The 26,613-nt window shown below is 42.2% G+C and overlaps 2 protein-coding genes across 2 annotated transcripts in view; both read left to right on the top strand.

Moving 5' to 3' along the window:
- LOC122973450 (mucin-17-like) overlaps positions 1-15,352 on the top strand; it is a 17,485-nt gene extending 2,133 nt beyond the window's left edge. The window contains exons 2-3 of the mRNA XM_044340985.1: positions 1,504-15,184; positions 15,334-15,352. Of these exons, the coding sequence (XP_044196920.1) occupies positions 1,504-15,184; positions 15,334-15,352 (13,700 nt within the window). The remainder of the gene's footprint in view (positions 1-1,503; positions 15,185-15,333) is intronic.
- Positions 15,191-26,613, top strand: LOC122974417 (mucin-3B-like). Its single transcript, XM_044342441.1, has 12 exons — positions 15,191-15,552; positions 15,683-15,798; positions 16,571-16,635; positions 16,857-16,902; positions 16,990-17,045; positions 18,909-19,030; positions 20,282-20,341; positions 21,412-21,583; positions 23,342-23,503; positions 24,176-24,270; positions 25,787-25,995; positions 26,106-26,613. The coding sequence occupies exons 1-12, from the start codon at positions 15,375-15,377 to the stop codon at positions 26,148-26,150; spliced, it is 1,326 nt and encodes a 441-aa protein (XP_044198376.1). The 5' UTR covers positions 15,191-15,374; the 3' UTR covers positions 26,151-26,613.

Genomic DNA, 26,613 nt, shown 5'->3' with positions numbered 1-26,613 from the left:
GGTGAGCATAGAATGATGTAGGAGAGCACAGGTCGTTAATGGTGGCAGAGTTGGAACAGTTGAGACTGCTGCAGGTTCTGTACCAGTACTGCCTCCAATACCCCACATCTGATTTTAATTCCATACAAAAAGGGAAAATACTACTACAACTAATAATAATAATATATGACATGATAAAATGATAATAATTATTATTATTATGGATGGACTTGTATAATGTGATCAAACTTTATATCTCCAGGTATTATTCTCTCTGTTTTGGGCAAAGTGGTTCTGTTCCAAAGATAGATAGAAGTCCTAGAATCCCTCTTAGTCTGGCCCCTCACCTTTGACCAATATGCCATAGGGACCTTTACAGGGTCCCTATAGGGTGAGCAGCAAGGTCCTAAATAAGATAGTCATTATCAGCTCCACCCTTAATGGGAATTCACACTTCCTCAAAATACATGGTTAGAGGAACTATTTGGATGTACAACTATTTATAGTGTAATGGTAATGACTCAGCAGAAACCACACCAACCTGCTGTATACATATGACCTCTGAATGCTCAGGCACCAGTCACTAGCAAGTTGAAATATTTTTTACTTTGATCCAGGCAACCTTTTCATGTTCAGTCTTCTCAGCAAGTACCATTGGTGAGCACTGAATGAGTCAAAATCATGACCCTGGCAGTGCTGGCTGGCCTTTCTACATGAGGGTTTTCCACTCAGATGTTTGCCTGGCACAAATTCCAGAATGTCCAGGAGGTCAAAAAATGTTGAGTGTCCCGGACATTGATCGGATTTGAATGGCATTAATTGGTTAGGACATAAACATGTACACCTCTGTATATAATGTGCTGCCGCTTTCAGTCTGGCATGTAGTGTATGCAGTATACATGTAAATACAGTATACATTTAAATGCTCATGAACATATCATTTTAACCCAGTCAATTTAATGATTCTTACTAATAATGTGATCCACAACTGTTTGAAGAATGCATAATATCCTTCCCTTTCATTTTAAATACCTGTATCCATCCTGCATCCAGACATTTATTTAAAGTTAGAAATGAATCATGGTGTTGGCAATTAAAGTCAACAAAGTCCTCTGTAGAGAGAAAACTCAGTTAAATCAATGGGGGAGAAGATTTTTATGAAAACTGTGGCATAAAGATATGTAAAGATAATTATTGCATCATAATTACAGGCAGATAAAGATAAGAGTAGTCTACCAACCAAAAAGTGTTCTGTATTCTTTTTGTGGGATTATATAAATGCCAGGCATTCTCTTGGCAGACCTTGAATGCATATAAACTAAACAGGACGACTGATCCAATTTTCGGGAAGCAGCTACAATGACTCCCTGTAAAGATATTTTGATAGCATTTCCAACAGGCACATGAAAGAAGCTAAAATTACCTTCATATTATATATAATGAACTTTTCCTTAGACAGAACATTTGAGTGATCAAAGAAAACATATATGTAGGAGAATAGCTGTGCTTTTCTGTTTGTTTCAGTAACATTTGAGACAGCATCAGCACCTGAATCAACCAGTTCCACCAACATAACATCGGAACCTTCTGAGACCATCTCATTACCCGAACAAACCAGCCCCAATGACACAGTAACTTCCAGGCCTTCTGAAACCACCTTGGTGTCTGAATTAACCAGCCCATCTGAAATACTAACTTCTGAGCCAGCATCTGACTCAACTGGTCCAACTGATTCAGTAACATCTGAGCCTGCAGAGACAACATTAGCACCTGATCCAACCAGTTCCACTGATGCAACATCTGCACCCTTCGAGACCACTTCCGTATCCGAAGAAACCACTCCCACTGACACAGTAACTTCCAGTCCTTCTGAGACCACCTTGGTGTCTGAATCAACCAGTCCATCTGAAATCCTAACTTCTGAGCCTGCATCTGAATCAACTGCTTCAACTGATTCAGTAACAACTGAGACTGCAGACACAACATCTGCACCTGAACCAACCACTTCCATTGATGTAACATCTGCACCCTCAGAGACCACCTCACTACCTGAACAAACCAGTCCCACTGACACAATGACTTCTGGGAATTCTGAGACCAGCTTGGTACCTGAACTAACCAGTCCATCTGAAATACTAACTTCAGAGCCTGTATCTGACTCAACTGGTCAAACTGATTCAGTAACATCTGAGCCTGCAGAGACAACATCAGCACCTGATCCAACCAGTTCCACTGCTGCAACATCTGCACCCTTCGAGACCACTTCCGTATCCGAAAAAACCACTCCCACTGACACAGTAACTTCCAGTCCTTCTGAGACCACCTTTGTGTCTGAATCAACCAGTCCATCTGAAATCCTAACTTCTGAGCCTGCATCTGAATCAACTGCTTCAACTGATTCAGTAACAACTGAGACTGCAGACACAACATCTGCACCTGAACCAACCACTTCCATTGATGTAACATCTGCACCCTCAGAGACCACCTCACTACCTGAACAAACCAGTCCCACTGACACAATGACTTCTGGGAATTCTGAGACCACCTTGGTACCTGAACTAACCAGTCCATCTGAAATACTAACTTCAGAGCCTGTATCTGACTCAACTGGTCAAACTGATTCAGTAACATCTGAGCCTGCAGAGACAACATCAGCACCTGATCCAACCAGTTCCACTGCTGCAACATCTGCACCCTTCGAGACCACTTCCGTATCCGAAAAAACCACTCCCACTGACACAGTAACTTCCAGTCCTTCTGAGACCACCTTGGTGTCTGAATCAACCAGTCCATCTGAAATCCTAACTTCTGAGCCTGCATCTGAATCAACTGCTTCAACTGATTCAGTAACAACTGAGACTGCAGACACAACATCTGCACCTGAACCAACCACTTCCATTGATGTAACATCTGCACCCTCAGAGACCACCTCACTACCTGAACAAACCAGTCCCACTGACACAATGACTTCTGGGAATTCTGAGACCACCTTGGTACCTGAACTAACCAGTCCATCTGAAATACTAACTTCAGAGCCTGTATCTGACTCAACTGGTCCAACTGATTCAGTAACATCTGAGCCTGCAGAGACAACATCAGCACCTGATCCAACCAGTTCCACTGATGCAACATCTGCACCCTTCGAGACCACTTCCGTATCCGAACAAACCACTCCCACTGACACAGTAACTTCCAGTCCTTCTGAGACCACCTTGGTGTCTGAATCAACCAGTCCATCTGAAATCCTAACTTCTGAGCCTGCATCTGAATCAACTGCTTCAACTGATTCAGTAACAACTGAGACTGCAGACACAACATCTGCACCTGAACCAACCATTTCCATTGATGTAACATCTGCACCCTCAGAGACCACCTCACTACCTGAACAAACCAGTCCCACTGACACAATGACTTCTGGGAATTCTGAGACCACCTTGGTACCTGAACTAACCAGTCCATCTGAAATACTAACTTCAGAGCCTGTATCTGACTCAACTGGTCCAACTGATTCAGTAACATCTGAGCATGCAGAGACAACATCAGCACCTGATCCAACCAGTTCCACTGATGCAACATCTGCACCCTTCGAGACCACTTCCGTATCCGAACAAACCACTCCCACTGACACAGTAACTTCCAGTCCTTCTGAGACCACCTTGGTGTCTGAATCAACCAGTCCATCTGAAATCCTAACTTCTGAGCCTGCATCTGAATCAACTGCTTCAACTGATTCAGTAACAACTGAGACTGCAGACACAACATCTGCACCTGAACCAACCACTTCCATTGATGTAACATCTGCACCCTCAGAGACCACCTCACTACCTGAACAAACCAGTCCCACTGACACAATGACTTCTGGGAATTCTGAGACTACCTTGGTACCTGAACTAACCAGTCCATCTGAAATACTAACTTCAGAGCCTGTATCTGACTCAACTGGTCAAACTGATTCAGTAACATCTGAGCCTGCAGAGACAACATCAGCACCTGATCCAACCAGTTCCACTGATGCAACATCTGCACCCTTCGAGACCACTTCCGTATCCGAACAAACCACTCCCACTGACACAGTAACTTCCAGTCCTTCTGAGACCACCTTGGTGTCTGAATCAACCAGTCCATCTGAAATCCTAACTTCTGAGCCTGCATCTGAATCAACTGCTTCAACTGATTCAGTAACAACTGAGACTGCAGACACAACATCTGCACCTGAACCAACCACTTCCATTGATGTAACATCTGCACCCTCAGAGACCACCTCACTACCTGAACAAACCAGTCCCACTGACACAATGACTTCTGGGAATTCTGAGACCACCTTGGTACCTGAACTAACCAGTCCATCTGAAATACTAACTTCAGAGCCTGTATCTGACTCAACTGGTCAAACTGATTCAGTAACATCTGAGCATGCAGAGACAACATCAGCACCTGATCCAACCAGTTCCACTGATGCAACATCTGCACCCTTCGAGACCACTTCCGTATCCGAACAAACCAGTCCCACTGACACAGTAACTTCCAGTCCTTCTGAGACCACCTTGGTGTCTGAATCAACCAGTCCATCTGAAATCCTAACTTCTGAGCCTGCATCTGAATCAACTGCTTCAACTGATTCAGTAACAACTGAGACTGCAGACACAACATCTGCACCTGAACCAACCACTTCCATTGATGTAACATCTGCACCCTCAGAGACCACCTCACTACCTGAACAAACCAGTCCCACTGACACAATGACTTCTGGGAATTCTGAGACCACCTTGGTACCTGAACTAACCAGTCCATCTGAAATACTAACTTCAGAGCCTGTATCTGACTCAACTGGTCCAACTGATTCAGTAACATCTGAGCATGCAGAGACAACATCAGCACCTGATCCAACCAGTTCCACTGATGCAACATCTGCACCCTTCGAGACCACTTCCATATCCGAACAAACCACTCCCACTGACACAGTAACTTCCAGTCCTTCTGAGACCACCTTGGTGTCTGAATCAACCAGTCCATCTGAAATCCTAACTTCTGAGCCTGCATCTGAATCAACTGCTTCAACTGATTCAGTAACAACTGAGACTGCAGACACAACATCTGCACCTGAACCAACCACTTCCATTGATGTAACATCTGCACCCTCAGAGACCACCTCACTACCTGAACAAACCAGTCCCACTGACACAATGACTTCTGGGAATTCTGAGACCACCTTGGTACCTGAACTAACCAGTCCATCTGAAATACTAACTTCAGAGCCTGTATCTGACTCAACTGGTCCAACTGATTCAGTAACATCTGAGCATGCAGAGACAACATCAGCACCTGATCCAACCAGTTCCACTGATGCAACATCTGCACCCTTCGAGACCACTTCCGTATCCGAAAAAACCACTCCCACTGACACAGTAACTTCCAGTCCTTCTGAGACCACCTTGGTGTCTGAATCAACCAGTCCATCTGAAATCCTAACTTCTGAGCCTGCATCTGAATCAACTGCTTCAACTGATTCAGTAACAACTGAGACTGCAGACACAACATCTGCACCTGAACCAACCACTTCCATTGATGTAACATCTGCACCCTCAGAGACCACCTCACTACCTGAACAAACCAGTCCCACTGACACAATGACTTCTGGGAATTCTGAGACCACCTTGGTACCTGAACTAACCAGTCCATCTGAAATACTAACTTCAGAGCCTGTATCTGACTCAACTGGTCAAACTGATTCAGTAACATCTGAGCCTGCAGAGACAACATCAGCACCTGATCCAACCAGTTCCACTGATGCAACATCTGCATCCTTCGAGACCACTTCCGTATCCGAACAAACCACTCCCACTGACACAGTAACTTCCAGTCCTTCTGAGACCACCTTGGTGTCTGAATCAACCAGTCCATCTGAAATCCTAACTTCTGAGCCTGCATCTGAATCAACTGCTTCAACTGATTCAGTAACAACTGAGACTGCAGACACAACATCTGCACCTGAACCAACCACTTCCATTGATGTAACATCTGCACCCTCAGAGACCACCTCACTACCTGAACAAACCAGTCCCACTGACACAATGACTTCTGGGAATTCTGAGACCACCTTGGTACCTGAACTAACCAGTCCATCTGAAATACTAACTTCAGAGCCTGTATCTGACTCAACTGGTCCAACTGATTCAGTAACATCTCAGCCTGTAGAGATAACATCAGCACCTGAACCAACTATTTCCACTGATGCAACATCTGCACCCTTCGAGACCACTTCCGTATCCGAACAAACCAGTCCCACTGACACAGTAACTTCCAGTCCTTCTGAGACCACCTTGGTGTCTGAATCAACCAGTCCATCTGAAATCCTAACTTCTGAGCCTGCATCTGAATCAACTGCTTCAACTGATTCAGTAACAACTGAGACTGCAGACACAACATCTGCACCTGAACCAACCACTTCCATTGATGTAACATCTGCACCCTCAGAGACCACCTCACTACCTGAACAAACCAGTCCCACTGACACAATGACTTCTGGGAATTCTGAGACCACCTTGGTACCTGAACTAACCAGTCCATCTGAAATACTAACTTCAGAGCCTGTATCTGACTCAACTGGTCAAACTGATTCAGTAACATCTGAGCCTGCAGAGACAACATCAGCACCTGATCCAACCAGTTCCACTGATGCAACATCTGCACCCTTCGAGACCACTTCCGTATCCGAACAAACCACTCCCACTGACACAGTAACTTCCAGTCCTTCTGAGACCACCTTGGTGTCTGAATCAACCAGTCCATCTGAAATCCTAACTTCTGAGCCTGCATCTGAATCAACTGCTTCAACTGATTCAGTAACAACTGAGACTGCAGACACAACATCTGCACCTGAACCAACCACTTCCATTGATGTAACATCTGCACCCTCAGAGACCACCTCACTACCTGAACAAACCAGTCCCACTGACACAATGACTTCTGGGAATTTTGAGACCACCTTGGCACCTGAACTAACCAGTCCATCTGAAATACTAACTTCTGAGCCTGTATCTGACTCAACTGGTCCAACTGATTCAGTAACATCTGAGCCTGCAGAGACAACATCAGCACCTGATCCAACCAGTTCCACTGATGCAACATCTGCACCCTTCGAGACCACTTCCGTATCCGAACAAACCACTCCCACTGACACAGTAACTTCCAGTCCTTCTGAGACCACCTTGGTGTCTGAATCAACCAGTCCATCTGAAATCCTAACTTCTGAGCCTGCATCTGAATCAACTGCTTCAACTGATTCAGTAACAACTGAGACTGCAGACACAACATTTGCACCTGAACCAACCACTTCCATTGATGTAACATCTGCACCTTCAGAGACCACCTCACTACCTGAACAAACCAGTCCCACTGACACAATGACTTCTGGGAATTCTGAGACCACCTTGGTACCTGAACTAACCAGTCCATCTGAAATATTAACTTCTGAGCCTGTATCTGACTCAACTGGTCCAACTGATTCAGTAACATCTGAGCCTGCAGAGACAACATCAGCACCTGATCCAACCAGTTCCACTGATGCAACATCTGCACCCTTCGAGACCACTTCCGTATCCGAACAAACCACTCCCACTGACACAGTAACTTCCAGTCCTTCTAAGACCACCTTGGTGTCTGAATCAACCAGTCCATCTGAAATCCTAACTTCTGAGCCTGCATCTGAATCAACTGCTTCAACTGATTCAGTAACAACTGAGACTGCAGACACAACATCTGCACCTGAACCAACCACTTCCATTGATGTAACAACTGCACCCTCAGAGACTACCTCACTACCTGAACAAACCAGTCCCACTGACACAATGACTTCTGGGAATTCTGAGACCACCTTGGCACCTGAACTAACCAGTCCATCTGAAATACTAACTTCTGAGCCTGTATCTGACTCAACTGGTCCAACTGATTCAGTAACATCTGAGCATGCAGAGACAACATCAGCACCTGATCCAACCAGTTCCACTGATGCAACATCTGCACCCTTCGAGACCACTTCCGTATCCGAACAAACCACTCCCACTGACACAGTAACTTCCAGTCCTTCTGAGACCACCTTGGTGTCTGAATCAACCAGTCCATCTGAAATCCTAACTTCTGAGCCTGCATCTGAATCAACTGCTTCAACTGATTCAGTAACAACTGAGACTGCAGACACAACATCTGCACCTGAACCAACCACTTCCATTGATGTAACATCTGCACCCTCAGAGACCACCTCACTACCTGAACAAACCAGTCCCACTGACACAATGACTTCTGGGAATTCTGAGACCACCTTGGTACCTGAACTAACCAGTCCATCTAAAATACTAACTTCAGAGCCTGTATCTGACTCAACTGGTCCAACTGATTCAGTAACATCTGAGCCTGCAGAGACAACATCAGCACCTGATCCAACCAGTTCCACTGATGCAACATCTGCACCCTTCGAGACCACTTCTGTATCCGAACAAACCACTCCCACTGACACAGTAACTTCCAGTCCTTCTGAGACCACCTTGGTGTCTGAATCAACCAGTCCATCTGAAATCCTAACTTCTGAGCCTGCATCTGAATCAACTGCTTCAACTGATTCAGTAACAACTGAGACTGCAGACACAACATTTGCACCTGAACCAACCACTTCCATTGATGTAACATCTGCACCTTCAGAGACCACCTCACTACCTGAACAAACCAGTCCCACTGACACAATGACTTCTGGGAATTCTGAGACCACCTTGGTACCTGAACTAACCAGTCCATCTGAAATACTAACTTCAGAGCCTGTATCTGACTCAACTGGTCCAACTGATTCAGTAACATCTGAGCCTGCAGAGACAACATCAGCACCTGATCCAACCAGTTCCACTGATGCAACATCTGCACCCTTCGAGACCACTTCTGTATCCGAACAAATCACTCCCACTGACACAGTAACTTCCAGTCCTTCTGAGACCACCTTGGTGTCTGAATCAACCAGTCCATCTGAAATCCTAACTTCTGAGCCTGCATCTGAATCAACTGCTTCAACTGATTCAGTAACAACTGAGACTGCAGACACAACATTTGCACCTGAACCAACCACTTCCATTGATGTAACATCTGCACCTTCAGAGACCACCTCACTACCTGAACAAACCAGTCCCACTGACACAATGACTTCTGGGAATTCTGAGACCACCTTGGTACCTGAACTAACCAGTCCATCTGAAATACTAACTTCAGAGCCTGTATCTGACTCAACTGGTCCAACTGATTCAGTAACATCTGAGCATGCAGAGACAACATCAGCACCTGATCCAACCAGTTCCACTGATGCAACATCTGCACCCTTCGAGACCACTTCCGTATCCGAACAAACCACTCCCACTGACACAGTAACTTCCAGTCCTTCTGAGACCACCTTGGTGTCTGAATCAACCAGTCCATCTGAAATCCTAACTTCTGAGCCTGCATCTGAATCAACTGCTTCAACTGATTCAGTAACAACTGAGACTGCAGACACAACATCTGCACCTGAACCAACCACTTCCATTGATGTAACATCTGCACCTTCAGAGACCACCTCACTACCTGAACAAACCAGTCCCACTGACACAATGACTTCTGGGAATTCTGAGACCACCTTGGTACCTGAACTAACCAGTCCATCTGAAATACTAACTTCAGAGCCTGTATCTGACTCAACTGGTCCAACTGATTCAGTAACATCTGAGCATGCAGAGACAACATCAGCACCTGATCCAACCAGTTCCACTGATGCAACATCTGCACCCTTCGAGACCACTTCCGTATCCGAACAAACCACTCCCACTGACATAGTAACTTCCAATCCTTCTGAGACCACCTTGGTGTCTGAATCAACCAGTCCATCTGAAATCCTAACTTCTGAGCCTGCATCTGAATCAACTGCTTCAACTGATTCAGTAACAACTGAGACTGCAGACACAACATCTGCACCTGAACCAACCACTTCCATTGATGTAACATCTGCACCCTCAGAGACCACCTCACTACCCGAACAAACCAGTCCCACTGACACAATGACTTCTGGGAATTCTGAGACCACCTTGGTACCTGAACTAACCAGTCCATCTGAAATACTAACTTCTGAGCCTGTATCTGACTCAACTGGTCAAACTGATTCAGTAACATCTGAGCCTGCAGAGACAACATCAGCACCTGATCCAACCAGTTCCACTGATGCAACATCTGCACCCTTCGAGACCACTTCCCTTAATGAAGAAACCAGTCCCACTGACACAGTAACTTCCAGTCCTTCTGAGACCACCTTGGTGTCTGAATCAACCAGTCCATCTGAAATCCTAACTTCTGAGCCTGCATCTGAATCAACTGCTTCAACTGATTCAGTAACAACTGAGACTGCAGACACAACATCTGCACCTGAACAAACCACTTCCATTGATGTAACATCTGCACCCTCAGAGACCACCTCACTACCCGAACAAACCAGTCCCACTGACACAATGACTTCCAGTCCTTCTGAAACCACCTTGGTGTCTGGACTAACCAGTCCATCTGAAATACTAACTTCTGAGCCATCATCTGATTCAACTGGTCCAACTGATTCAGTAACATCTCAGCCTGTAGAGATAACATCAGCACCTGAACCAACCATTTCCACTGATGCAACATCTGCACCCTTCGAGACCACTTCTGTATCCGAACAAACCAGTCCCACTGACACAGTAACTTCCAGTCCTTCTGAGACCACCTTGGTGTCTGAATCAACCAGTCCATCTGAAATCCTAACTTCTGAGCCTGCATCTGAATCAACTGCTTCAACTGATTCAGTAACATCTGAGACTGCAGACACAACATCTGCACCTGAACAAACCACTTCCATTGATGTAACATCTGCACCCTCAGAGACCACCTCACTACCTGAACAAACCAGTCCCACTGACACAATGACTTCTGGGAATTCTGAGACCACCTTGGTACCTGAACTAACCAGTCCATCTGAAATACTAACTTCTGAGCCTGTATCTGACTCAACTGGTCAAACTGATTCAGTAACATCTGAGCCTGCAGAGACAACATCAGCACCTGATCCAACCAGTTCCACTGATGCAACATCTGCACCCTTCGAGACCACTTCCGTATATGAAGAAACCAGTCCCACTGACACAGTAACTTCCAGTCCTTCTGAGACCACCTGGGTGTCTGAATCAACCAGTCCATCTGAAATCCTAACTTCTGAGCCTGCATCTGAATCAACTGCTTCAACTGATTCAGTAACAACTGAGACTGCAGACACAACATCTGCACCTGAACCAACCACTTCCATTGATGTAACATCTGCACCCTCAGAGACCACCTCACTACCTGAACAAACCAGTCCCACTGACACAATGACTTCTGGGAATTCTGAGACCACCTTGGTACCTGAACTAACCAGTCCATCTGAAATACTAACTTCAGAGCCTGTATCTGACTCAACTGGTCCAACTGATTCAGTAACATCTGAGCCTGCAGAGACAACATCAGCACCTGATCCAACCAGTTCCACTGATGCAACATCTGCACCCTTCGAGACCACTTCCGTATCCGAACAAACCAGTCCCACTGACACAGTAACTTCCAGTCCTTCTGAGACCACCTTGGTGTCTGGACTAACCAGTCCATCTGAAATCCTAACTTCTGAGCCTGTATCTGAATCAACTGGTCCAACTGATTCAGTAACATCTGAGACTGCAGACACAACATCTGCACCTGAACAAACCACTTCCATTGATGTAACATCTGCACCCTCAGAGACCACCTCACTACCCGAACAAACCAGTCCCACTGACACAATGACTTCTGGGAATTCTGAGACCACCTTGGTACCTGAACTAACCAGTCCATCTGAAATACTAACTTCAGAGCCTGTATCTGACTCAACTGGTCCAACTGATTCAGTAACATCTGAGCCTGCAGAGACAACATCAGCACCTGATCCAACCAGTTCCACTGATGCAACATCTGCACCCTTCGAGACCACTTCCGTATCCGAACAAACCAGTCCCACTGACACAGTAACTTCCAGTCCTTCTGAGACCACCTTGGTGTCTGAATCAACCAGTCCATCTGAAATCCTAACTTCTGAGCCTGCATCTGAATCAACTGCTTCAACTGATTCAGTAACAACTGAGACTGCAGACACAACATCTGCACCTGAACCAACCACTTCCATTGATCTAACATCTGCACCCTCAGAGACCACCTCACTACCTGAACAAACCAGTCCCACTGACACAATGACTTCCAGTCCTTCTGAAACCACCTTGGTGTCTGGACTAACCAGTCCATCTGAAATACTAACTTCTGAGCCATCATCTGATTCAACTGGTCCAACTGATTCAGTAACATCTCAGCCTGTAGAGATAACATCAGCACCTGAACCAACCAGTTCCACTGATGCAACATCTGCACCCTTCGAGACCACTTCCGTATCCGAACAAACCAGTCCCACTGACACAGTAACTTCCAGTCCTTCTGAGACCACCTTGGTGTCTGAATCAACCAGTCCATCTGAAATCCTAACTTCTGAGCCTGCATCTGAATCAACTGCTTCAACTGACTCAGTAACAACTGAGACTGCAGACACAACATCTGCACCTGAACAAACCACTTCCATTGATGTAACATCTGCACCCTCAGAGACCACCTCACTACCTGAACAAACCAGTCTCACTGACACAATGACTTCTGGGAATTCTGAGACCACCTTGGTACCTGAACTAACCAGTCCATCTGAAATACTAACTTCTGAGCCTGTATCTGACTCAACTGGTCCAACTGATTCAGTAACATCTGAGCATGCAGAGACAACATCAGCACCTGATCCAACCAGTTCCACTGATGCAACATCTGCACCCTTCGAGACCACTTCCGTATCTGAACAAACCACTCCCACTGACACAGTAACTTCCAGTCCTTCTGAGACCACCTTGGTGTCTGAATCAACCAGTCCATCTGAAATCCTAACTTCTGAGCCTGTATCTGAATCAACTGGTCCAACTGATTCAGTAACATCTGAGACTGCAGACACAACATCTGCACCTGAACCAACCACTTCCATTGATGTAACATCTGCACCCTCAGAGACTACCTCACTACCTGAACAAACCAGTCCCACTGACACAATGACTTCTGGGAATTCTGAGACCACCTTGGCACCTGAACTAACCAGTCCATCTGAAATACTAACTTCAGAGCCTGTATCTGACTCAACTGGTCAAACTGATTCAGTAACATCTGAGCCTGCAGAGACAACATCAGCACCCGAACCAACCAGTTCCACTGATGCAACATCTGCACCCTTCGAGACCACTTCCGTATCCAAACAAACCACTCCCACTGACACAGTAACTTCCAGTCCTTCTGAAACCACCTTGGTGTCTGGACTAACCAGTCCATCTGAAATACTAACTTCTGAGCCATCATCTGATTCAACTGGTCCAACTGATTCAGTAACATCTCAGCCTGTAGAGATAACATCAGCACCTGAACCAACCATTTCCACTGATGCAACATCTGCACCCTTCGAGACCACTTCCGTATCCGAACAAACCAGTCCCACTGACACAGTAACTTCCAGTCCTTCTGAGACCACCTTGGTGTCTGAATCAACCAGTCCATCTGAAATCCTAACTTCTGAGCCTGCATCTGAATCAACTGCTTCAACTGATTCAGTAACAACTGAGACTGCAGACACAACATCTGCACCTGAACCAACCACTTCCATTGATGTAACATCTGCACCCTCAGAGACCACCTCACTACCTGAACAAACCAGTCCCACTGACACAATGACTTCCAGTCCTTCTGAAACCACCTTGGTGTCTGGACTAACCAGTCCATCTGAAATACTAACTTCTGAGCCATCATCTGATTCAACTGGTCCAACTGATTCAGTAACATCTCAGCCTGTAGAGATAACATCAGCACCTGAACCAACTATTTCCACTGATGCAACATCTGCACCCTTCGAGACCACTTCCGTATCCGAACAAACCAGTCCCACTGACACAGTAACTTCCAGTCCTTCTGAGACCACCTTGGTGTCTGAATCAACCAGTCCATCTGAAATCCTAACTTCTGAGCCTGCATCTGAATCAACTGCTTCAACTGATTCAGTAACAACTGAGACTGCAGACACAACATCTGCACCTGAACCAACCACTTCCATTGATGTAACATCTGCACCCTCAGAGACCACCTCACTACCTGAACAAACCAGTCTCACTGACACAATGACTTCTGGGAATTCTGAGACCACCTTGGTACCTGAACTAACCAGTCCATCTGAAATACTAACTTCTGAGCCTGTATCTGACTCAACTGGTCCAACTGATTCAGTAACATCTGAGCATGCAGAGACAACATCAGCACCTGATCCAACCAGTTCCACTGATGCAACATCTGCACCCTTCGAGACCACTTCCGTATCCGAACAAACCACTCCCACTGACACAGTAACTTCCAGTCCTTCTGAGACCACCTTGGTGTCTGAATCAACCAGTCCATCTGAAATCCTAACTTCTGAGCCTGTATCTGAATCAACTGGTCCAACTGATTCAGTAACATCTGAGACTGCAGACACAACATCTGCACCTGAACAAACCACTTCCATTGATGTAACATCTGCACCCTCAGAGACCACCTCACTACCCGAACAAACCAGTCCCACTGACACAATGACTTCTGGGAATTCTGAGACCACCTTGGTACCTGAACTAACCAGTCCATCTGAAATACTAACTTCTGAGCCTGTATCTGACTCAACTGGTCCAACTGATACAGTAACATCTGAGCCTGCAGAGACAACATCAGCACCCGAACCAACCAGTTCCACTAATGCAACATCTGCACCCTTCGAGACCACTTCCGTATCCAAACAAACCACTCCCACTGACACAGTAACTTCCAGTCCTTCTGAAACCACCTTGGTGTCTGGACTAACCAGTCCATCTGAAATACTAACTTCTGAGCCATCATCTGATTCAACTGGTCCAACTGATTCAGTAACATCTCAGCCTGTAGAGATAACATCAGCACCTGAACCAACCATTTCCACTGATGCAACATCTGCACCCTTCGAGACCACTTCCGTATCCGAACAAACCAGTCCCACTGACACAGTAACTTCCAGTCCTTCTGAGACCACCTTTGTGTCTGAATCAACCAGTCCATCTGAAATCCTAACTTCTGAGCCTGCATCTGAATCAACTGCTTCAACTGATTCAGTAACAACTGAGACTGCAGACACAACATCTGCACCTGAACCAACCACTTCCATTGATGTAACATCTGCACCCTCAGAGACCACCTCACTACCTGAACAAACCAGTCCCACTGACACAATGACTTCTGGGAATTCTGAGACCACCTTGGTACCTGAACTAACCAGTCCATCAACCACTCGACCAATCTCAACAGCAGGACCCTGCCAAAATGGAGGATATTTTAATGGATTCAACTGTACATGCCTCCCTGGGTTTAGTGGAAGTTTTTGCCAATTTGTTGATACAGTTGAGCCAGGTACATTTACATTAACTAATACTGTTGATCTCTTGCAAGCTCTGTTTTTTCAATTTTCTGAGTACAGTTTTTAACCAGTTTTTCTAAATTTTTCATCCATGGTCTCTAATATGTTTGATTCTCTTTTCAGATAAACTCAACAGGTCAGTCGTGGTTAACGTGATGATCAATCAGAAATATGATGAAAGCTATGACGACAAAACATCAGCTGTATACAAAGAGTTTGTGGCAAACTTCACTGAGCGGGTAAATGAAATGAATTAGTTATTTCAATTAATGTAGGTACTGGAATCTTTTTTTGAATTCAGGGAACACTGTATTCTATATTAGCAAGCATTTTTTAACATTCAGTCTATAATTCCAAGATACAGTGACCTCTATGCCATCAAATGAATATTGCAGTATGTTGCAATGATGTGGGTTCATCACCATCACCACGCAACTACTTCCTATGGCAAGAGATGAGTTGTGTGGTGACTTGAAAAAAAGCTATAGAGGGAAATATGTTTTGTTTTGATTTAGGTAGTAATCATATTTAAAATTATTCTGCATTCTGGATGCACATGTTCAGTTCAACTTTAATGACTATCATAAATTAATACAGACGGGTGACAAATGAAAGGAAAAACTGTTACATATCTGAATGCTTGACCTGTACAGTGAGGGGATCTTATCTGGTGGCTCTGTTATGCTGTGGGGGGCATTTTGCTGGCATGGTTTGGGTCAACTTGTCCCCTCAGAGGGAAGGGTCACTGCAAATCAATACAAAGCTGTTCTGACTCATCACCTGTATCTTATGATAAAGGTGATTTCTATTGTATATTCTATATTCTATATAATATATTTTTGAAGAATGTTGTTCCTCAGTCTTGGCATGGAGTCTACAAGTCTCTGGACTGTTCTGGAGGGATGAACACCATTCTTCAAAAAGATATTCCCTCACTTGGTGATGATGGTGGTGGAGAGTGCTGTCTAACACATCAGTCCAAATCGTTATGTTATGTTCGTACTATTTCAGATGGAGGAATATTACCAGAGACAGAAGATAGCAAACTTTAAAGAAGTGTTGGTAACTAGTGTCAGGTAATGTACTTACAGTCTGTCGGGAACAAAACATTGATTATTGAATAATTCTATACAATGTGTATACAGAAATTTTCCTCTTTATACAATTATTCTATATAATGTGTACACATAAATTGTCCTCTTTATCTATATATAAATGTTCTCATTTTAATATAATGGTGCTGTAATTCACAAAGTTGCCTTATTGGAAGATAATTTCTCTTGTTCTTTTCTCTTAGCCGTGGAGACTCTTCGGTCAGATTTTCAGATAACACTGTGGAAGAGGTAAAGCAAACACCTTTCAAGCCAGATACTGAATCAGAGATCATTCAGAGATCACATCACCCATTAATTGATTTATTTTTATTTCAGATGAGATTATCAGCTGACGCTATGGCTATCTACAGTATCACATCAAGAGCAGAAGTGTAAGAAGAGAACAGACACCCTTAAAGATCTTATACTGATAAGATTCATTAACATAATTTAGCTAGTCAACATACATTAGGCACTGGGCAGCTTTGCATGTAGGCAGCCTCAGATGGTAGCAACACATTAACTGGGACAAATTTAATCTTCAATAAGCAAACTTTCCATTTGCACACTGACTTTTAGAAGACTGTTTGATCTTAGTTTTAAAGGATAACTCTAGTTATTCAGCAAAGGCCAGCCTTTGTCACAGTCTTGAATTCAGTATCTCTCTTGAGCTTAATATTGAAGATAAAAGCCAGATTTATATGAAGCCTGAAGACTATCGTCTGCTGTTAGCTGATCTTTGGTGCCACAAGTGATGTCAGCATTTGTCAGCAAGATGAGCATATCAGTACCTTCTTTACACAAGTACATTTCAAAAGACTGTGGGGTTTGATATACAAACACTGCTTATACAGACTGCTGCTTTCTACAGTGCCTGAGAAAACTCAATGCACTGCAACTTTAGAAAACACATGCAAATGGACAAAACACAAGCAAATAAAGAAAAGATCTTTACTATTTTGACGGCAAGTACTTTGCATATAGAAAAAAAAAAAACTTCAAATAAATGAAACACAAGACGCAAAGCCTGTGAGCTCGTTCAGGCAGCCTAACTTAAGTTGCTACTCCACTCACATGGCATACTCCCCTCACTGCAACATATATCCAATGCACCCTTAAAATCAGTTGCGTACTTAAGTTGCCAATGCTTTGCTCACACTTTTGCTGCTTGCCTGCTGCCACACTGCTCACACAAGCTATGCTGTCGCTTGCTGCTGTTCATATAGTGTTCCAAAAGCACCATCTCTATTCCAGCATCCATTTGTAGGCCCTGAGTCTACGTCCCCATGGGGGCTTAGTTGGTATAGTACCAACAACATCAGAGCTTAGATGCCAAACATTAATGTCATATATATTCTACATGTACATAGTAGTCTATTCACGTGAGTTGGCTGACTGAAATAGAGCTGGTGGAAATGTATTGCAGACCAATACATTAAAGAATCTGAGGGATAACACAATTGTAATATAGAAGTTAGGAAGTAAGAGATATTGTAGATACTGAAGTGATCCTTTATGTTGTTTTTAAAATCAGATTATCTAGAAGTTATCTTAGCATGGCTTTTTATGAAGGGTGAAATGTCATATCATACTTGGTTTGCTATAAGTCTTTAGTTTGTTTCACCCATAATCTTGTTTTTTGAATTTGAAAATGTTTGCATCAATTACATTTAACGACACTGAAAAGTTACTGCTTTTCCAAAACTAAAGAGAGGTGAAACTGTTACCCTCTAACTGTATAAGCAGACAACATTGCTACTGAAAAGTAGACTACTGATACCTCAGTTTGTCACTTGACCCTCGCCTTACCTCATAGCGGTCCCTTCACCTTGAGAGCCCCTTTTAAATTACTATACTATATTAACTCGTATTTTCTGTATTTGCAGTGTTTTTTGTTCTAAATGTATGTATGTAGATGTATATGATATATTTAAATGTTGCATAAACCAAAAGGGTTTATTTGCAAGTGGAAAGTGACATGAGAAGTCAGTGTGGGAAAAACTAGGAAAAGGCCCAGGTTGAAAGTGAGTGGAATTATCCATAGGTTTTGATTAATTACTTATGTCTTCCCTCAGTGTCTGACTATTTTGAATGAATTTGGTAAAGCTGTCCTCACTTTGTGATCTAGGCTGATGAAACTGGTGAATTAAAAAACAACTATAATGATAGGAATAATAGTAAATATATAAAAGTAAATAATCTCACCTACTGAACTTAAAATGTACTAATATTGTATGAAATTCTTTGTGCCTCAGTGTTAGTGTCACACATGATGTGGTTTTGGCAATTCCAAACAACAGCAGTGCCGAAGAACTATATGTGGATGACTTAAAAGCAGTTGAGGAGGCTGCTAACAAACTTGTTCGTTGCACATCAGGTAAGACAGAAAGTCAATGCCTAATTACATACAAGTGGGGTCTAAAAGTCTGAGATCACATTGAAAGTCTCTAATATTTTCACATAAATCTGGAAATAATCCGAAAGTTTGAAGACTCAGAAATAATTAAAAACACAAGAAGTTGTAAAATAAAGAAGAAATGTTTAAAATTCTGCACTATTTCTACGTCAGCAATCAAATTTAAGCAAATTTGTGGCATTGACTAACTTAACTCCTTTGTACAAAAAGTCAGATTTCCTTGAGTTGTGTCCCTTCCATTGAAGCATGCGTTCAGGTGACACTCAGGTAAATTTGATCTACTCATCAGAGGCCCGTTCAAGTAACTCAACTTGCAGTCAGTGTTCACTTGTTATAAATATGGCTGTGCCTCAAGTTTCCAGCAGATCATTGCTTACTAAGTAGCATTGTAATGGAGGGACACATGACATCAGAACTAAGTGAAAGTGTCAGAAGTCAAATTGTTATTCTAAGCGAAGAGGGACTTTCTCAGTGTCAAATCATGGCTAGACTAAAGATTTCTAAGGGGGCAGTGCATGGAACTCTAAAACGCTTTGTAGAAACTCGATCAGTTGTATCCAAAGCATAATCAGGCAGACCAAAAGTGACCACACCATCAGAAGATCAGTACATCAAGCTTAGTTCCTGGAGAGAGAGAAAAGCAACTTCAACACAAATACAGAATTTGCTAAATAAAGAAGGCACTGGACAGAACAGAACTGCAAAAAGTCCTATTTACTGATTAATCGCAGTTGGAGATATGGCAGTAACAGAAGGGCTCTATGTAAAGAGATGAACATAAGAGAGAATGATACTCCAATGTATCAAACCAACAGTGAAACATGGTGGTGGGAATATTCCTGTCTGGGGGTGTTTTGCCTACTCTGGAGTTAGACGCCTGCACTGAATTGACTACACCCTGACCAAGGAGAAGTACCACTCCATTCTTCAGAGACATGCTATACCCTCTGGTTTGCATCTTTGTGGAGAATGATTCATACTGCAGCAGGATAATGACTCCAAACACATCTCAAAGCTTTGCAAGAACTACTTGAAGACCAAAGACGATCAAGGAGTGTTGACTGTCATCGACTTTCCTCCTTGATCAATTTCCATGTTTTTCCTTTTCTACTGATCAAAAACTGTCCGTGAATATTCTTTCTGTTGATATCATATAACATACTATATATACATGTATAATGGAAGGTTATTTTTTGTTTTCTGAATTTTCAGATTGTCCTTACAATGTCACAGCTGAACCCACAGTGAATGGCACAGATTTAAATTTGGAATGTAAGTATCACCATGTGTGTCTATATATATGTGTGTGTGTGTGTGTGTGTGTGTGTGCTTTTCATGAAATCCACCCTTGGTTTTTGACTTACTCTGCACCCAATCCCTCTCCCAATTCCACCTGTTGTTGTTGTTTGAAACTCACTCTTAAGTGTTGAAAGTTTTGGGCAATAAACTCCATTAATTGATTTAATAGATTTTTGGCCACTGACAAATCTACAACCGTATATTTTAGCCTTATAAGTTGTTAGCAAACAGTTGCCTTCTTACACATCTAGCAAACATGGAGCAACATTAGCATTAATTTGGAGTCGTGTTTCTGCTCACCTGATGAATTTACATCTAATAATTACTCTCATTTTAGCTCTAGTTTGGTCTCTGTAGATGTGCTAGATACTTGAACTTCTTTTTTAAAAGTAACATTGTCTGTCAAATAACGTTGGTACTAGGCAGGTAGCTTGAAAGACATTTTTTCTGAAAACAGTTGCCTTCTGTGGCTGAAAATCAAGAAATATGAGAGCCAAAACCAATGTCAAGTACATGAATGACCAAATGAACAAATCATAACACTGGATCCTCAAGCTGAACTTGTACTGAAGCATCACAGTAGTTTTTAGCATTGGTGACTGAAAGCACAGTTGTCTGCTCAGCTGGGATTTACAGTTTGTTACTTCCTGCTTAAAAGCTTATTATGTAAAAAGAAAGTTCTGCACACTTCTTTTTCATATCATATTTTTCTGGCCCTCTTGCACCTTAGCACTGTGACATGAGTAAGTGATTTTCTCAAATGATTAAAAGCTTACAGAAAGGCAGCAAAACCAACAGGTACACCTGCTCGCCATCATAAAGAGCCAGCATCCCCAAACAGAAAATCGTGTGCTGCCACTAAATATTTAAAGCGTTCAAATGGGACATTGTGGTCAATGTTTGAATCAACACCGGAACTGGTTGACAGGCACACCACTGCAGGCACCGAGTGTACATGTATATATGAAAAAGCTGGAATAGACAGTGAGCTTATTGAACTCTTCATGTCTTTGTTTTTCTCCTTCTTCCTCTCATTCCTCCAGCTGTTTGTCAAAGGTTTGTGGATGATCCAGAACATGGCAAGTATTATGAAGCTGTGTCTGTTGATGGAGCAATTACGTGTGTGACTGTATGTAACAGTCACCATTCACATCCTAAAACATGCTACAACAACGGAAACTGCAGAGTGTACAGGGATATTGGACCTCTTTGCGAGTAAGTTGGCCATGCTTTCTAAAACTTTAATGAACTTTTTTGTATAATCATCTGATAAAAAAAACAATAGCATTTTTTCTGATTCCCCACACCCATGCAATACCTGCCTCACATCTGTGCTGCAAAGAAATGAACAAACAAATCATTTGAACCTATACTTTTCAAAGTTCAGTATGGTCTTCATTGGCATGCACTGCTTCCAGGAAATTATACAGCCTTGCACTCACACATTGACAGTTTTGCATACTGTCATGCTGACTGCAACTGATCAAGATGGAAGCGTTACAACTTTAAACAGTGCTACAAAGCCACTTGAGTACTCTGGCAAAGTAACTGAGTAGGTTACTTTAAGGGGAGGTAGGGCTTTTTGGGGGGCTTAATGTAGCTGTACAAACTCTGATTTGCTCGCTCTGGTGAGATTGTTCAGTATTTCTACAAACCTGCATGCTTGACTCAACACACATGCAGGTGATACCAGCTTGTGAACATACTTGCTGCCTAAATACTTCCTGTACAAACCGAATTGTGTGAACTGACTTCGGGGCTCGCCAGCTGGGTTCCTCGAACAAAGTCAGACAGTATATACAGTGCTAATTAATCTATGGATACAATTCGTGCCTGCATGTGGAGTTTGACCAGACTTACTGCTGTAGTTTGGTTGACAGAATACTTATAGACTGTTTTTTATTTCAACAAGTATCAGTGTAGTTTCGTTAATTTATTGGTAAAAAAAAAAAGTAGAATCAACACATTTATCACAAAGTTAAATAGTCATAAGACATGAACTAAAGATGACCAACAGTTACATATTATAGAAGGATAATGGTTAGTAGGCATAAATCATAAATACCAGGATTTGTTGTTGTGTATTTCCCTCTAGTGGCCAAAAGGGTGCACAACACTTATTTAGGGACAAGAACTAAAACCCCCAAAACGTCTTGACACTTCAACTTATTCAGTCCAAGCTGAGACAATGTACTATTTTAAATTGTAACCACAATGCTTTGCATGTATATTGACATAGTGTATGAATTTCATCCAAAGAGGGTCTGATATTTCAGTCCATAAATCTTTCTCCCAATTGTTTTATAACAAACATGTAAGGGCCCTTTCTGTGGGGTCATAAAGTGAGTATCTATCTGCCGTGGCAAAAACAGATTATTTTTGAAGTATAGCAGTGTGATCTGTGATCCTGTGACTCTATAAGTAATTTAATTTGTAAATAATTTAGAGCATAGAGTAACATGCATTCTTTTCAATATTCAGCCCTTAATCATAATCTATTAAAGCCACTGTAAGTAGAATATGAACATTTCAAAGTATGGTGCTCCCCAGTCATAGTATCAAAGAAGACACATTTTGATAAACATTTACAGGTTTTCCCTTCCCAGTACGTTTCCATTTTTTTTTAACTATTTCCTTACTGGGAAAATATTTGCCTCATGCTTGATGCTTAGAACACTTGGACATTGAAATGACGAAAATGGTGTTTCATTCACAATCCACTGGCAATAGCTTCAAGCTATCACTGACTCCTGATGCATTCATAACATAACAAAACAGACCTAACTAAAAGCCTTCAAAATGAGTTTATGAGATAGACTTACTAAGAATATTTAATCTTTGCATGTTATTTTTATTATTGATTTTATTTTGCTTCTATTTTTTTTTTTTAGTAGTAAAAGTTTATTAGAGCTGCTGCCTTATTGGACATGTCGTTCACTGTTGTTTAACTTTGTCCTGCCTCTGTTGTTTCAGGTGTCAAAATGTGAATGACACTTGGTATTTGGGTAATGACTGTAGACTGCCTATACAGAGGACTGCTTTCTATGTTGGGTTAAGTGTGACCCTTGCTTGTCTCATCGTGACTGTGGGAGCCTTGACCGCATACGTGCTGATCAACAAACATAAGCAAACACGGTGAGTTGAAATCTAGCATTATTGTCTGTTATCAGAAATGTGATACTCTACAGTAGGAGAGCACTGAAAGCTGTTTCTCCAGATTTCGATTGTAAAAAATATTTAAATAACTGGACTAATTAAGCTAATGCAACAGTTTGATATTTCTTCTCTTTCAGAGAAATTTCGAACATAAACAACCCCAGTCAGACTTTATTTGTACTGTATACTTGTATAGTCCAGATAATCTGTATAACTTTTACCATAAAGTTATTATAACGTGTCACTAAAACTAAGTCTATTTCAATTTTTTTTCACTGTGTGAAAAGCAGTCTGCAGTATCAGTTTTATGCAGCAATTACATAGTACACCATAGATTTTACTACTTGATTTTTAGAGAATGTTCTTGAAATGGATTCAAGATACTAGTAAACATTTATTGATTGGACTTAACTGTAAGATTATAATCAATTAACCATTAGTTCTACTCCATTGTTGCTGTAGTATTTAGTTAATGAAAAAAATACACTGGTCAATACTGTTACCACAAATCTAAAGCTGTTTCTCAGTTTAAAAAAAAAAAGAAAGACAGAAAAAGAAAAAAGAACTTTGATACCATGGGGATGATGAACATTTTCTGCACACCTTTTATAATGAAAGCTGAAATGATAAAAAGTTGCCTTGTGTGTGCAGGAGAAGAGACATTAAAAAGAAGGTGGTGAACCAGTGGCTGAATGAGGACGTTGAGTGGTCCAGATCAAACAGCTCGGCTGACACATATAATTCTGGTAAGTGTCATTTACACATACACAGTCATACCTACATTTTGGAGGCAATGGTGAAGTACTATTTTTATTTCCTCTCCTCTGGTGTAGCAGCTACCTTTTCATTAATAAATAAAACTTTATTTTTGTAAGTTTTGTTTTATTTAAAGCACTGTCATACAGATTTGTGCAGCTTAAAGGGAAACTTTCGTATTTTTCAACCTACCTTTCGCTCAATCTGGTCTGTTTATTATTGTGTCTAACCAAGTCTCACTCAAGGAGAAGTCTTGTCCTGAAATCTTGCAAGAGTTGTGTTGTTATCGAAATCAGCTAAATATTCAGCCATGACAGCCATGAATCTTTTAGATAACACTAAGCTATGCTTTCTGTACTCCAACACAACAAACTCCTCCTGGCACCCCTCTCTCCAACTCCGTCATGGCTGAATATTTAGCTGATTTTGACAACAACTCAACTCTGGCGAGAACAAGACTTCTCTTTGAGCGAGACTTGATAAGATTGTTAACAAACAGACCAGATCAACCAAAAAGTAAAGAAGAATGTTTTATTTTCTCTGTATGGTCCTTTCCATAATGTTGTCAGACACTTAAAACAACAATCTGAGCCTGTCAGTGGCAAAAACAAGCACTTTTAGTGGGCGTACATTGACAGGGTGCAATTGCCCCGAAGGATTACATTATGTGGCTGCCTGCTGCAGTGCTCTCACTCAATACTGGACCAATTTCAAAAGTTTTCCCCATTAGTTAGTTAGTTTCCCTTAAAAGCATTTACAAATCAGTTCACCCATATTACAAAAGTCATATTTATCCACTTAGCTCTACCAGTGTTGGTCTCTGACATTTCTGCTGCCAACAGTGGGTGATGAATCCATGGCCAGATTTACATGGCCCCGGGGCAAAATGAGCTGCTGGGCCCTGAATATCCCCGCTGTTCTTCTCCCCTCTGTACATTGTGTAAAATGTTCCTACACTGAAATATTGCACAGCTGTAGTTTTGCTTGATTAAACACCAATAAATGTAGATGTGTGCAACATGTAAGCACTGGATCAACTGAAATAATGAAAGTTTTGGAACTAGACCCAGGGACCCTTTACAGAACAGGGCCTCAAAATCAGGTGGAAAAGTAGGACTCAACTTAAGGCTCTTAACATAAGGCTACTTATGTGTGTTGATATTGTACTAAAGTGGTGCATATTCCCCTACTGCCCAGATTACAATTAATCAAATTACCAAAACTCACTGAGTGTGAAAGGTCACCCCGGGAAAACCTAATCTGTTTCAGGCAGATGACAGGAGTTGAGATTTTGTATTGTTCCGAAATGACCATACAATGGCAAATGAAAACTGGGATTCTGTGTGCATTTCATGAAAACTAGTATCCTTAAGTATCCTCAAACTGCCAAAGAAATTTTAGATATGTAAGTTGGTCATTTTTGCATTACTTTACAGTAAACTGGAATTGATTCAGGAGGAATGTATGTGATTCTCCCATGACCCCTTCTGATTGTGCTATTTTTAGGAGATTACAGAAACCCTTCTTTTACATATGATGAATCAGCCAGCCACAGAGAGGACCCAGGTGATTACAGACAACCTGTACCTGTCTACCAGCTGACTCGACCATCATCACAAACAGCACCCAGACACAATACTCCATTTTCTAACATTGAACACCTACAGTCTGCCAGCCCAGCCCTACCCCACAGGGACATCTCCTCCAACCAGCTGGTAAGTGCACATCCACAAAAGCACAGAAGATCAGTGTTTAGTGCTGTTTGACCACACTGAAGTTTTTCTGAACTCAACAATTATTTCTGTGCTTTTTTTTCTTTCCACAGATGAGGATCAGCAGGCCTCAGATTAGGTCATCCATTGATGTCTGAGCAGTGCAATGAAAACTGAGTCTCAACTGTTTGGTTTATTGATCTTTTAAACTGACAGCAAGCAAAATTGCTAATATATATGCAATATTTAAATTTATATTTATATAAATAATATTTATTCTAGCAAGCAGTCATGTTCTGTTTTGTGTTTACTGAAACTGTGTCAGAGAGGAGTTGATTGATCTCTATGGTCATTTATGGTGTTGTGTTGGGATGCATTAAACTGAAAAAAAATTCTAACAGTTTAGGGGGCAGAGTATAAGTAACACCTCTCAGCTGTTAACTTAGCCTACAGTGAACCGCCCCTATTGGAATTCCTATGTGGAGGAAGTACAGATGCTCACCTCTGTCAGCCAATGATGATAGAAATCTGAGACAGCAGTGGGACATAGTAAGATATTGTGATTTTGCGCAATTATAGCTGCTTTGGCTTTTATACCTTTGAAGCACTTTATGTAAATAA

Source organism: Thunnus albacares, chromosome 22, assembly GCF_914725855.1.
Source record: "Thunnus albacares chromosome 22, fThuAlb1.1, whole genome shotgun sequence".
NCBI classification, from domain to species: domain Eukaryota; kingdom Metazoa; phylum Chordata; class Actinopteri; order Scombriformes; family Scombridae; genus Thunnus; species Thunnus albacares.
The sequence above is the reverse complement of the archived record's forward strand: the minus strand, read 5'-3'. Positions and strand labels throughout refer to the sequence as shown.